The sequence below is a fragment of the Coturnix japonica genome, chromosome 11 (genome assembly GCF_001577835.2).
Source record: "Coturnix japonica isolate 7356 chromosome 11, Coturnix japonica 2.1, whole genome shotgun sequence".
NCBI lineage: Eukaryota > Metazoa > Chordata > Aves > Galliformes > Phasianidae > Coturnix > Coturnix japonica.
Window position 1 is genome coordinate 881,364 of NC_029526.1, and position 14,455 is coordinate 895,818.

General features: G+C 48.9%; 1 protein-coding gene across 1 annotated transcript; it reads right to left on the reverse strand.

Annotated features, from left to right (window-relative positions):
- Window positions 1–76: 76 nt before the first annotated feature.
- COG4 (component of oligomeric golgi complex 4) lies at window positions 77–14,438 on the reverse strand. Its single transcript, XM_015873599.2, has 19 exons — window positions 14,288–14,438; window positions 13,960–14,042; window positions 13,245–13,359; window positions 12,485–12,659; window positions 11,687–11,880; window positions 11,163–11,268; window positions 9,744–9,901; window positions 9,395–9,450; window positions 7,665–7,798; window positions 7,101–7,219; window positions 6,187–6,353; window positions 5,397–5,562; window positions 4,688–4,750; window positions 4,124–4,240; window positions 2,444–2,536; window positions 2,105–2,188; window positions 1,686–1,787; window positions 1,412–1,540; window positions 77–844 (listed from the first exon to the last, which is right to left on the reverse strand). Exons 1-19 carry the CDS (start codon window positions 14,402–14,404, stop codon window positions 710–712), a joined length of 2,313 nt encoding a protein of 770 aa, XP_015729085.1. The 5' UTR covers window positions 14,405–14,438; the 3' UTR covers window positions 77–709.
- Between the last annotated feature and the right edge of the window lie 17 nt (window positions 14,439–14,455).

Consider the following 14,455-nt stretch of genomic DNA (forward strand, 5'->3'; position numbering starts at 1 on the left):
GAAGAGATGTTGACATGGTGAGCAGCTCATCTCCCATCGCTCTGGCTCCCTCCAGGCACGCACACACAGCCCAAGGTCGCTGCTCAGCCAGGCGCGGTTTATTTATAGCGTGTCTGTACAGAGCCAGCAGGGCCATGACCCTTCTTCCTAGAGAGGCCTGCTGGTGATTTTCCAAGCACCCCGCCCCCACCAGCATCCCTGCCTCGCAGCAGGCTGCCTCTGCTGCTGCACAGTCCCCACCACCACAAGGGAGAGCTGACCCACAAACGAGCAGCACAGAAGGATCGTGGCTGCAGCCTCCCTGCAGTAAGCAGGGCAAGCACCAACACAGGGGCACACGCAGAGCCATCTGTGTGGATCCATAATGAAAACACCCCACAACAGCTCCCAGTTTCCTGGATCTTCTGTGGCTTCGCACAGGGAAACAGAATGAAAGGAGTCATGTGCTAACACAACCCTGTCTGTTCACCTAGAGCTCTCAATGTGAGAGTCCTCTGCTGCCTTATTTCTGGCCCCTCCAAAGGACAGAGGCTCTTCTTCCCCTGCCCTGGAAGGCCTTTTGCCCTGAGGAGAAGGGCAACCACCACCACAAACCCACACGATCCAACAGCCAGCTATAGCTCCAGTGGGGATTTAAGACAGCACCAGGGCTGCAATGCTCCTGCTGTTACCTCCTTCAGGGTGCTCGTGTGCTGAAGCAAGCAGAGAACTACAGGCGCAGCCGCTTGATGTCCTCATCACGGAAATCCTTTCGGAGAGCCAAGACCCGCCGGACCTCTGCTGGAGTGAGGCGCCAGGTGAGTGGGCCTGAGTTGGGGCCCCAGTAATCCAGGATCTCTGTCACCTGCAGAAAGAGGAAAGCTACAGGAAACGGCACCAGCCGCCCTCAGTGTGAGCTCAAACTCTGGCTGTGGTCACAGATGTGCCAAGGACAGGCAGGATTTCCTGCTACCAACACCTGCAGGGAAACACCCAGCAGGTATGGGGCAGTGTAGCAGAAATGTTGAGTCACAGGCTGAAGCAGTGATGGAGCACCTGGAGGAAGGCAGGGCAACCCAGAGGAGCTCAGGTGCAAGCAAGACACCTGTGTGACAGGAAGGGGTGGAGCCAGAACCTAACCCCCTCCCAGACCTCATTTAAGGCATTGGCAGCAGAAGCAGAGGTATCTTGCTGGAGATCCCTGCCAACCTGAGGCCTTCTAAATGTAAGTAGCTATTTTCCTTTGTTTCTGCATCCACTGCACTGTTGCACTTGGGCTTGTCCTCACTTGCTGCAGCCTGGGACTCTACTACCCCATTATTACTGCTGTGTTTTCCATCATAGCATTACAGGCAGGTTTTCCAGTTTCTCTCCACATCTGTGACAATGTTTAGATGAGCTCAGTGTAACTCTAAAGGCCTGTGTGACTTACCCTTTCCAGATTGAGAATGGTGGCTATTTGGGAAAGACGTGCAAACTTGTCACGGATGGTCCAGGTGGTGACTGTGGTGAGGTAGGCTATGAGGGACCTCAGCTCCTTGTCAAACTGCAGACCACCAAGCTGTGGGGAGCAAGGAAGCACTGTTACATTCTTAGTATGCTTTCCTCTCTGTGTGCACCAATGCAAGGTCTCCTTGAGCTGGCCATTGGCAGTGGCAGAGCTTTCTTGAAGGTAACGTCTGCCTCTGGAGCAGTGTTTCACTCACCCTGTTAAAGCTGGATTTGAGAAGCACCTTCTCCAGTTCCGTGGCTATGAGGCTGGTCATGAGGCCAGTAAGGTTATCGTAAATTGCTGGTGACAGTCCAGCCTGGAAGCAGAAAGCTGTGTCACTCTCATCAGGAACAATTCAGCAGCAGTCTGTGTCACCCCAGCATAGGACAACTTTCACATAAAAATCATTGTTATTTACACTCTCAGGAAGTGGATGGCACCAGCAAAAGCAACCCAGGGATGCAGGGCCTACAAACAGCCTCTGAATGCCACAGAAGATGGGAGTCTCTAACTGCTTTGGAAGCAACGTGAAGATAATGTCTGCCCTCTGTTCCACTGAGCAGGGCAAGGGTTAGACGGTGCCTCACTGAGGTCTGGCTGAAGCCTGGCAGGCTGCCATATCATTTCTCTCACCTTGAACTCTGTCATCTGCTGTTCCAGGTGGACAATGAACTGCTGGACCCAGGGATCGTTAGCTTCATAGTCACTGAATTCTTCCTGACAATGAAACAGGAAAAAAGGTAGTTTACGTGGCCTGCTGTAAAGATGCAGAGGGAGGGAGGTCCCTTCCAGAGCAGCACTACACCCCTTTCATTTTCTCAACCTCCTCTCAAGCCATATACTGCTTTCCAGGCTGGGATGCTGATCATCTTTTGGCTATTTCAGTGTTTCTCTGTGCTGAGAAAACAGCAGAGAACTGAGAGGAATGAGAGTGTAGAAGTGCAACTAGAAGCAGACAATAACGAGCCTTACCTCCTCTATGCTGTGGGAGATGGAGAGGAATAGGTTGATCCATGGCTTCACCTGGGGTTTGATGGCTGTGTTGTTCAGGTCATTGACACCTTCCTGTGGGGGACAAGAAGAGGACAGGAAGGCAGTTGAGCACGGTTAAGTCCAACAACACATAACCTCTACAGCACATCTGCCTTGTTGCTGCTTTCATCCTCCAGCCTTCCACAGTGTAACTAAACCAAGAAGTCCTAAAGCTGGACCCAGGCCCTTTTGGTGCCAAATCTACAAGGACACCACAATGACAAGAAGGGGAAAGATACTGGCCCAGAAGCTGGCACTATACTGACATGCAGCCTGGTCTGAACGGCTTGTGCTGCCTCAGCCCTGCCCACACTGCTATAGAAGTGTCCTGGCAGGGGAGAGGTGTTTGGTTCCCATCCCACCAGGGCAGGGGAGGAGGTAAACACCAGCTTTCCATGCAGCTCCAGCTTAGAGGACACTGCACTCGGACTCAATTGCTGCCTCCCACCTACAGCGCAGCTTAGCTCAGTAAGAGGAGCTAAAAGGAGGATAAAAGCTGTAACCACAGCTAGTTCCCTGAATTAATCATAGCCCCAGCATATGCCATCTCCCCTGAGCAGCAGGCTGTCAGCAAAGGCTGCTCTGTCCGCTCTGATGCTACGGTTCTCTGAAGGCCCCCTCCTGCCAGACACCCCCATTGGGCTCAGCAAGATGTCAAGAAAGCTCACCCAGCATGAAACTACTTGGGTACCAATCCTACCTGGCATTTGATTAAGGTTTTTAACTAAAATTGCCATTTATGAGCAGGCCCTGCTGGCAAGTGCCCTTTTCCAAGGCAAATTCAATGCGTGTGACTCAGTGCAGGAGCTTGCTGCTCAATCTCTTGGTTCTGCAGCCAGTTTTAGTGCTGCACTACCACTAAAATGGAGAGTTTTACTCCTTATTTGTGAGCTGCTTGCTTTCAGCACACAAGACCACAAGCCTCATGAAAATTCACTCACAATACTGATTTGAAGGCCTACAGTGAACTACAGAGCCAAATAAGAAATGGTCTGGCCCTGCTGTGAAGTACAAAGTCAGTGGCAAACCTGGTTAAAAATAGTCTATTTTTCTTGGTCTCTTCATTGTGGAGGCATTGGGCTTTTCTGCTCCCAAAGAGGCCTGTCAGAGGCCACTGTGGAACTCTGAGACAGTAGGCCCCAGCATGACCCAGGAGACAGTGGCTTAGCCAGAGAGCCTTCTGCCCATGCTGTGGATGGAGAGGAGGAGAAACCTGGGAGAAGTGCAGCTACCTCTCAACCAAAACTCCTTCTTCAGCACTACTTAGTGGGGCTCTGGCTAACAGGATGACAAGCTGGGCCACAAAAGAGAATGGAGGAGAGCAAAATGCTATTAATATTCCTTCTCCTGAAAATTCTGGACCAACTACCTCATGCTGAGTGAAGACAAAAGGAGTGACATTCCTTCTGGCTCTGCAGCTGCTTCCAGTAATTTTTTATACAGCTCCCAGCTGGCACAGCTGTGTGAATGGGCTGGATCTGTTTGCATGCTTCAAAACTGATTGTTTAGTTCCTTCCATACGCCTTATCCAGCACCCCCAGAGCCTGACAAGGCCCAGGCCTTAGGCTGAAATGATTCCCCCAGTGCTGGGAGCCAGCAGTAACACAGCATGATGCTCACCTGCAGGAGGTCACGGAACTTGTTTGAGACATCAGCCATATCAGAGAGGCAGCTATCAATCTTGGCTTGTGCTTGTTCACCCCCAAAACCTTGGCTAAGCAGTTTGGCACAGTCGCTCTGCAGGGAAGAGATCCAGAAGCACATTGCAAGTTAATAACCCAGGCTACCTCCAATCCCTGTGCGCTGTCAAGCTCAGGCTGCCCACCAGCATGCTTGCAGGTAAGGACAGCCACCAAACTCTTGCCCATACTGAAGCTGCTGACTCCAGCAGGGGTGAGAACAGCAAGAATGGAAGCCAGAGGCAATATTATCCAGCACCAGAGAACCACAATCAAATGGTTTTATTTTACTGGTTAACCTGAAGGAACTGGTATTTCCAGTTAGACCAAGGTACACCACAGATACTACTGAGCTCTGAGAGCTCTAAATCATTCTCTTAAGGCTGGAGGGCAGACGTCAGGAATTTGGGCAAAGCAAAGTCCAGAGGACTTCTTTGACCCCACGGGGAGGATATTACATGTTTGATTGTGGGAAGAAAAACCCAGTAAATAATGTAGAGCATACCTCTAAAGTCTTCTTCAGGGTCATGATGTTTTCGCTGCAGACTTCCACGTTGTTTAAGGTTACCTGGGGGAAAAAAAATGCAACTGGAATTCATTGGAATTTCTCACTGCTGGTAGAAAGTTCAAATCACTTTAGTCCACTTCTCTTTCTCCTTGTTCTGTCGGTGATGTTGCAGCAAAACCTCAAATGTGATGGAAGAATACATGTACCCACAGTTCCTTTACTCCTTTCTGTGACTGTCACAAAGAACCACCATCCATGAGCAGCTGAAGGTGACGGTTTATACACAGCACATTCAGGCAAACAGGAAAGGAGTCTGTATGTAGACAGGAGAAATCAGCACCCCTCCTGCCAGATGAATGTCTGCTCTTCACTGAACAGGCTGTTCTCTACCTGCTGAAGCCAAGCTAACTGTCAGAACTATCGGTTTGTGCAGACAGGGAAATGAAGCAAGCTGACAGGTGAAGGAGGAGCTCTGGTGGGAGAACTGACATTTGAAGCACTTTGCATCAAGAAACCTGTAACCAAGAGTTTAATGAAATGAAAGCATTCAGTCTCTCCTGCTGTCTTTGGAGGGCTGGCTGAAAGGAGAAAGCAGATCCAGGTAGAGCTATCTACAGATCATTGCACCAGTCCCGTTCCTGAGAGCTCCCCACTTACCCCTTCACCCTTACCCCATCTCCAATAGCAGGACAGCCACCAAACTCACCAGAAAGGACTGCTTGGCCTCATCAGTGCTTTCGATGCCCTTTGTATCAAACTTGCCCTGCTGCAGGCTGCTGTGCATGATGTTCACGGCACTGGTCACACCTCTTTGGAAGTCCTGGAAGGTCGTTGCTGGAAAGCCCTGCTTCAGCTTGTTGCACAGAACCTCCCTACAGGGCAAGCAGAACATACTCAGCAAATACTGCAAGAAAACAACAGAGCTGTGCGCTGTGTCAAGGGGCAGCACTCCGGCTGAGCTGCAGCCTGAAGAAGTAAAATTTCATAGGGACAACACAGGGCAGCAGGTATCTCCTGCCAGAATATGAGATGTGAGGCTGAAATCTACAAAACAAACAAATGCTTCTGAGCCTTCTCCAGAATCCTGCCTGCAGTTGTCTGCTGTCTTCAGCCAGTTCTCCACTCCCACACTGGGAAGAGAAGCAGCAGTAGATCAATTTCTGCAGGATCATGCTGAAGTCCACAGGGCAGTTGTTCAAGTCACAACAGAACTAGGGAGGCTTGTGGGCAACCCAGAGAACAGCTGTGCACTCCAGCACTACCATGCAATTTCACAGGGATTTTGGGCCATGAGACTCCTGTTTCTCTTTTATTATTATCCTGCAGCTACTACTGTGAGAAAAGTGTGACTGATGCTGCCTCCTACTACATCTTCACAGAGATGATAAAGCAAAGGATCAAAGGTTTAAACACAAGGAAGACCATCTGCCAGCAAACACTGTTTGCAGAACACAAGGGGAAAGTAAGGTATGATGAATCTGGTGTATTTTCATTACCTGAAGTCAGACTCCAGTTCAGTGGTGGAGTGGTTGATCATGGCGCAGAGGCAGTCTATGTTGGAACTGGATAAAGCACGCCCAATGCACTTCTTCACTATATAAAACACATCATCCACCATGCTGGAGGTAAGCTGGCCCTTCTCGTAGCTGTCCATGGCAACAGCCTGCAAAGAAAGCTGTCTCAGTGCCCTGAGCAAAGTTGTGTCCTCTCAGATCAGTGCTGTGAGACCAAACTGTGGAACACTGCCAGCCTTTCCCTTTCACCTTGAGCTGAACTGAACAATGTGTGGGCTGGCATCACTCATCCTAGTTTTCACTAGCCCATAGACTTGGAAGATCTAATTTCCTGAGCCCCTCACCTCCACACCTTGTCTGAAAAGTTACCTTGTGGAACAGAATTTGCTTTTCAAAGCCAATAATTAAGCATCAGCTATGGGAAATATGGGTCTGCAGGCTCAAAGAAGTGGCAGACAGAAACAACACACTTTGCATTGCCAGCATGACCTTCAACACAAACCTATCTCACAACCTATGTTTAGAGCAGTTGCTTCATATCTTCCTGATACAGCTTTGCCTCTGCAGCCACTACTGCTCTGTAAGCAGAGGGAGCAAGGAGAGCAGTGTGAGGCTGATGGATGTGACCAGACTCAGCAGCTACATCTGGCCAAGAAGAAAGCACCCAGAAGGTGGGAATGGCTGCCAGCCCTGCCAAAGCACAGATCCAGACACTTCCCATGCACAGGGGTATGTCTGGAGCTTTTCAAGGCCACAGGAAACAAGAGACCTTTTCAAACACTGCAGTCCTGCTGTGTACCAATCTCCCTCTCTAGGAGCACTCAGCAGAAGACTGGAGCATGCACCTAAGTCTCAGCCAGTGGCATGGCTATGGCAAGCAGCAGTCTGAGCTCTACCTTGTTGACAGTCTCCCTCATGAAATATTGCTCCATGGTGATGTAGTAGCCAATGAGTTCTTGCATGGTGCAGCTCAGCAGACAGTTGTTGAGGAGTTTGTCCAGGTATTTTTGGTGCTCTACAGAACATAGAAGAGAACCATCAGCCAAGAGACAGAAAGCAGTTCCATCTAATCCCCTTGCTGCCGCCTGTCTTGTAGGCATATATCTGCAAAGCTCAACCTGGAATAAGCCACAGGCCTCAAATGTGAAGCCAAAAGAGCTGAGCTGACTTTTGCAGGTGATTTATGTGATTTTCTGCGTACCAAAACCCTAGGTTTGTTCTCCCTGTGGACTCCACCTTAGGTTTTGTGCCTTCAGTGACCAACGGGCTCTCCCTTTCTTTGGAAACTTCATTTATTATGCTCTGCAGACATTCCTAATGCTTGTTTATCTTCTACAGGGAGCCCTCAAATTGCCTTTGCAGAGCTGATGTCAGCACTCTGACATTAATTTGGATACATCTCCACTCTGGACAGCTGTGAGGAACAGAGTACCTGCAAACATTGGTATTCAAGATATTACCTTGCTTTACTTCCTCAGAGGCCATGGAATCTCCCACTTCAAAATCAGCTACTATTCGTCTCTTGATGAACCTCAAGTAGAGCTCGCTGCGGGCATTCATCAAGGTGACCTCTGTTAGAATTGGGTCAAGTTCCCTGTGAGGGACATACCAAGAGTCAAGAGTCAAAGCAGCAGGTCTACAAAAGGAGGAACACTTGTTTAGCTCAGTTAAGCAGCGAGTTCTCTGCTGTTTTAATACAAAATCAATACTGCCAATTTCCATTTGTGCTATCGAGTGGCAGAGCTGAGCAGAATATTTGCTACATGCAAATAATACCAACCCTGCTTTAAAATACATTTGGGGAGCTTATTTGCGTGGAGGGGTGCTTCTTGCCCTGACAACCTCAGCTGAATTAAATGGAGACAGGTTATGCTGGGAAGCAGACAAGCGCTGCCAAGATGGAATGGCTCAGCAGCTCATCTTGTCAGTCACCCTGCAGCAAAGCAGACCAACAGCAGCTGTCCTTACAGCAGGTTCCCAGGCTGAGTCTGCCCTAGCAGAATCAGCATTTCCCTGCTCTGTGCCCTGCCTCATGTAGGCATTACGTTTGCATCTGCTGACCACTTTAAAGCAGACTGCGTGCTGCCATCTCGTGACAATCAAAATGTCCTGAGAAAATCATTAGAGAACAACCTTTGTTTTTCTCATGGATGCGAAAGCAAGCAGATCAAAATCACTATAAGGCTCTGAGTAACCTGCTACAACTTCAAAATCAGCCCTGTTTTGAGTGGGAGGTCAGACCTGAGACTTTCATCAATCCCTTTCTGCTTCAGTTTTGCTATGATTCTGTGAGAGGTGCTGTGAGAACTGTTAGAAAAGCCCGGTCCCTGTCATCTCCAGATTCACGTGCTGTTCTGAAAATGCTGAAAGATCTGTTCAGGCTGAATAGCCCAGCAAACATGAAATCAAAAAAGCACATGACAATTCAGAATGTAGTGTTCAGGTCTGAGAGCTATGAAAAAATACTGTCACATCAGCAGCTTTTTTTCACTAGTGGGCATTAAAGTGCTTTGCACATACAGCTCAAAGCCTCCCAACAAATGAGTGGGACAAGAAACCATCATGCTTATTTTATGGATGAAAAACAAAAGCTCAGGAAGGGGATGCATCCACATCTACTCAGTGAGCAGACCACTAAATAATCACTGAAATGAGTTGTCTTATAGGCTCACAGACATACCTTGTTCAACAAACACTGCTTGTCTTTCAAGGCATGGTTTAAGGACTACTCAAGACAGAAAAGGGCAGAGATTGAGAACACTTCAGTCTATTAACAAGACACTAGCATTGCAGACACTGCAGCAGCAGTACAGAATTAATAGGATCCAAAGATTTATTCAGGAATCTGACACAAATTATCTGCCCAGGGAACTGCTCCATTTCATGGGCTCCAAGGACTACGCTCTCACTGTAAAAAAGCAATGAGAAGAGCCAAATAAAGCCTCTGTCCTTCGTGAGCAGTGGCACTGCCAGCCCTCCGGCAACATGCAAGGCCAAGATTTATTATAAAGAGAAAGCAAAGTACCACCATAGAAGCTGTCTCTTAAGAAGGGCAGTGAAGGGCACCTAACAATTGGATGCTAAGCTTTAGTAAGTGCAAAGCCTCTGGAACTGCTATCTAAACGCTAAGTAGTGTTATTGACACATCAAGACTGGAAGATCAGAGGGTAAAAAGAGGTTTTGTTTGTACCTTGGTTCAATCTTCTCTGAAGAACTTCTCATCATGCTGTTCTGAACTTGCTGGAACTGCAATCACAAAAATGGGAGAGTCATCCAACATTTCTGCTTCTTTCTCATGCTATGGCCTAAGGAGCTGCTTGCCCAAGGAGAGCAACACAACTGCTCTGCAGGAAGCACTCTGGAAAATGCATCAATTCACCTCTGAGACAGAGCTCAGCCACTTCAGCCATCAGTGTGAGTATGGAGTAAAAGCAGTGTTTCTTTCAACACACAAGGTCAAATTTGCCACTTCCGTGGCACTATTACCCCTGCAGAGCTGGATGGAAGCTGTGTCTGGCTGTGTCAGGTATCACACTTACCTGTCTGTGATAGTCCCTCTCTTTGACAAACTTCTCCACCACTTTCTCCACCTGCTGATCACACTCTCCTTGCAGGTGCTTGATGAGGGTATACAGCCTTCCTGGCCCATAGTATGTTTCCACGATGGGCTGGTGGGTCTCCACAACACGAGCAATCCCTGCAGGCAGAGAGGAAGCAACAAGATGGATTTTGCTCTCTCAGGAGCAAGAGAGAACCACAAGGAACTCCCATCCAGCCTAGATCCAAAGCAGAGCTATTCAGGTCCTCAGACAGGGGATCATTCACTCTACAGATAAACAGGCCAGACTGTTCAGCCACTCTCTAGTGGCTTACTGGAGGCCTGTCATCACCATCCCTTGAACCTTCTCTCTGCCTGCAACACTGTCTGGTTTCTCTCCTGTTAATTGCAAGTCTATGGTCTAAGTTTCCTGGGGGTGGAAGCCATCTCTCATGAAGAGCTCCTGCAATGGGTCAGTTGCTCTCCAACTCAACAAGATGCAAAGATGCAAGAAACAAAAGAATGAAGCTTTCCAGAAGGAAGCCATGCAGGCTAATCCTGGAGTGATCATCCATACACAATCTCAGTTTTCAGCACCAGGTTATAGGAGAAGAACAATGCTAAGAAAATGAGCCTACAGAAAGCTGTGCTCTTTTTTTATCAAGTGGAGCAAGAGGGCAAACGTCAGTGAAGGCAGGAGCTCTTTGGAGAAAAAGCTCATCACCAAGAAGGTATCTCTCTAAGACTGCTTCCTTCTCACAAGCTCTCTGCTTCAAGAAATAGCAACACTCCTCCTCTTCTATCACAGCTGCCAAGAAAGCCCAGTAGGTCTAAAGGCCTTCAATAGCAGCACGGGTGCCAGGCTGAGAGTGATTTGGCAGTGTTGCAGCCTGGAATTTGAGCAGATATAATAGAGAAGGCGGGTTAATCACCATGGGATCTCAATTACTGTCTTTGGCGACATCCCACAGAAAATTAATACTCTTCTCTCTCCCTTCAAGCTGTCATGGTCCTCCTTGAAGAGCCAGGCCTGGAGACACTGAGAGATGCTCAACTTTAAGGGATCTGATTTGTTTGTTTGGAGAGCTGTGTGCCTGAAAAATCCTTTAGAGAACACCTATTTGTTCTGAGGATGCAGAGAACAGAAAAAGAGTCTGATTCCTGGAGGAAGCAAAAAAATCCTTTGCAATTCCACAATGCCTGCACAAGCTGTAAAGGGGAAAGCTTGCTTATTCTAATGCTCTCTCCTGGCTGGAAAAAAAGTCCACTCTCTGTGTCTGCATCCCTCTAGCATGATGCTCCCATAGCTCAAAGGGCATTTTATGGCCTGGATCTAGAATTAAAGAACATTTAAATTGACAAACAATCTCATAATAAACTATTTTTAATCCATTGGCAAAGAGAAAAGGGAGAAGACTACCTTCAAAGAGCAGTGTCAAGGTATCGGCAAAGATGACAGCAGCTCGACGGTCGCTCATGTCTGTCCCCATCACCAACTGCAGGTTCTCCTCTGCTTTCTTGGCCACCTGCATGACACCGGGTCCAGTCAGCACTCAAAGATATTGCTCATCCCATAGCCTGTACCCTTGTTCCCTGCACTATCGGGTGCAGTGCAAGAGTTCCTGTTGCTGCTGTTCCCCCCAATTGCTTTCCTCTCTGGTGGAAAACTCAAGGATCAAGGAGAGGCAGAAACTTGATCTTCTCTTTCCAGGTTCTGATGTATGAGCATTCAGCAAATACAAAGAACAAGACATGACAGGAGAAACAAGACAGCTAGTGGGCTGTGTAATCAAACACCAGAAAGCCTGTACCAAGGTGCAAAAAGCAGCAAAAGAGCTGAACTGAGAGCCAATACTAATTTCAAAAACTAGCATGCCAGAGACAAGACCCTACAGACTGGATTTTGCTCTCGCCCAGCACTGTGTGCTTCACAGAATGTGTTACCTGCTTGCAGAGGTACTCTGAGAACTTGCTCAGCCCCTCTTCGTGTAAGCCAAGCAGGGGAAAGATCTTGAAGAATCGTTCCACCTGGGGCAGGTCTCCCTGCTTCATAGCTGCGTCAAATTTCTCTGTGACAATTGTCTTCAGGCGCTGCTCTGATTCCTGCAGGAGCTTCAGGTTGGCATCAATTATGCCCCCTGTTCAAAGGCAAGAGAAGAAAGGGAGAATTAATATCACACTATTTGCACCTCACAAAGGACTATTTATTCCCCTGACAGAGAGACCAAAGCTGTGCAGCTCAAAGGTGAGAAGGTAGAAGGTACAGCAGCATCTCTCTGTGGGCCACAGCAAAGGAAGATAAATCTGAAGTACACCCAACTAACAGGGATGGTCACTGTCTCACATGGAGGATGTAGACAAATGAACTGGAAATTCACTTTAGGGATTGGGCAATTCATTCCTTTGTGTTCACTTGTTTCACTTAGTATCACACTGCAATACTGCAAGTGTTCCCCAACAGTCTTCTCCCTCACCACTTCTGCCCTGTACGTTTTGTCCTTTACCCATCCAGCTATGAAAACCTTGTGCCAGGAATGCTTCTTCAATTAATGATAATTCGAACACGATTACACTTGAAAGACTTTGATGTCCATTTCTGTATCACACACTAAGATTTCTGGTAAATGTTCAGTGTTCTGCTTTGTCCACTGGGCTGGGGCTATCTGTCATAAAGAATCACGTCGCCTCTAGTCATTTAACTGAGAGATGCCTTATCAGGTTCTCCTCATGAACAGTCCTTACCTTCCTTGCCTTGCCGACTGAGCTCAATGACTGACTTGTCCAGAGACAGATAGCGATGGATATGAGCTGCTGCTTGTTCATAATCTTCATTTCGCAGGGCTGTTTGAACTCCATCCATGCAGAACTTTAGGTCTAGTATGTCGTCAGCTCTCTGAATGGCCTGATAGAGTCGATTCTGCAAGGAAGTCAACTGGTAAGGCTTGCTACAGTCTGGACAAGGGAAAGAAAACTAGGAAATGACAGAAGACAGCACCTGGAGGAAAAAGACTGAAGAAACAGACTAAAGTGATGCTCCTCTACACAGTGAGCAGCCACATAAGCAGAAACCCCAAAAGGGTTGTAGGTCCAGTGAATTTGAAAGAGAAGCATTTGCCCACCCAAACTCAGGCTGAGCTCACAGAGCATGCTCCACTTCAACAGGCAAAGACAAGAGGCACAGTCACGATTGTGCAGGGTGCAGGGATCTGAAGCCTCTGAACTTATCTGTACAGAAAGAGTAAGATGGCCTGGATTCCTGCCCAATCTCAGGTGACAACAACCACCTCCACTGTCCTCAGCACCGCAAGAGCTAACAACATAGTGCTAACAGAGACTAAACTCATCTTATTCACCATAATCTGCAAGAATATGTTGAAGAAGCAGCTGCTATATGTGAAATCCTAACCTTGCTCTTATAACCTGCAATACTCAGGAACTTAGCAAGATCCTATAACTTAACAAAACCAGGCCACGCTACAATAAAGAAGAGTGGTGCAGGTACCTTGGCCAGATCCAGCTGCCGGACTTTGCTGCTGACATTCTCAGCCAGGTTACATGTGAAGGTGATCATCCCTGCCAGCTGCTGGGCATCCCCCTCGATGAGCTGCAGGTTGGGGCTGGACAAAGAAAATACACACAGAGTGAACACGAGAAAAACAGGTATGTGATTATAGAAGGAACTGTCCCACAATTATTTCCCACAGTGTACTGACTGACACTCTGTGTTGGTGCTGCCACACCTCAAACACTCTGTGTGGTTTGGGCACCATGATGTATGGAGGATGTAAAGCTATTTAAGGAACATCCAAAGGAGGACTATGAGATGAAGAAGAGTCTGGAGGGCATGGTGTGTGAGGGGTTGCTGAGGGGTCTGGGTTTGGCCCAGAGCAAAGGAGAGGCCTCAAGGCAGCTGCAGCCCCTTATGGTCTACAGTCCCTTATAGTCTATGGTGGCTTATAGCTCCTCAGAGGGAGAAGTAATGCTGAGCTCTGCTCTCTGTGACAGCAACGAGGTGCAAGGGGACAGCGTGGAGCTGTGTCAGGAGAGGGTCAGGTGTGGGTAAGGGAAAGGTTCTGCCCAGAGGATGGTGGGCATGGCACAGCTCTCCCACTGGGCACAGCCACAAGCTACCAGAGCTCAGGAAGCATTGGGACACCATTCCAGCCACAGGGGTTTGGTTGTCACGTCCCTCCAGCACAGCAGCGTGTGCCACTCACCCCATACGCTGCAATGCCACCATTTTGCTCTCGATGGTGCCCTGCTGCTCCAGGAGGGCGTCCAGCTCCCGCTGCACAGCGCTCTGAAACACAACGGCACAGGCACAGCTCAGGGCTGGCTAACACTGACACCGGCCCCACTCGTGCTAACGTGGCTCAGTGGCGCTTCCCATTAACAGGCCGGGGAGCCTTAAGCTGAGATCACCCGACTCCCGTTGTGCGGCTCAGCCTTCCCCACACACAGGCCCTGATCCACAACCAGCTCCAGGTCGCTGTCAGCCGGCAGGGCTGAGGTGCCGCCTCAACGCGTTACAGGCCCGGCCCGCACCTCCTCCTCGCACAGCCGGCTGTACGCGGCCTCCAGCTCGGGCAGCTCAGTGAGGGAGCGGACCCGCTCCATGGACAGCCCGCAGCCACCCGCGCCGCCATCGCCCACCGCCGCCATCTTGGTGCCTGCCTGAAGCCGCCCTCAGCTCTAGTGGGGCTGCCTGCGCTG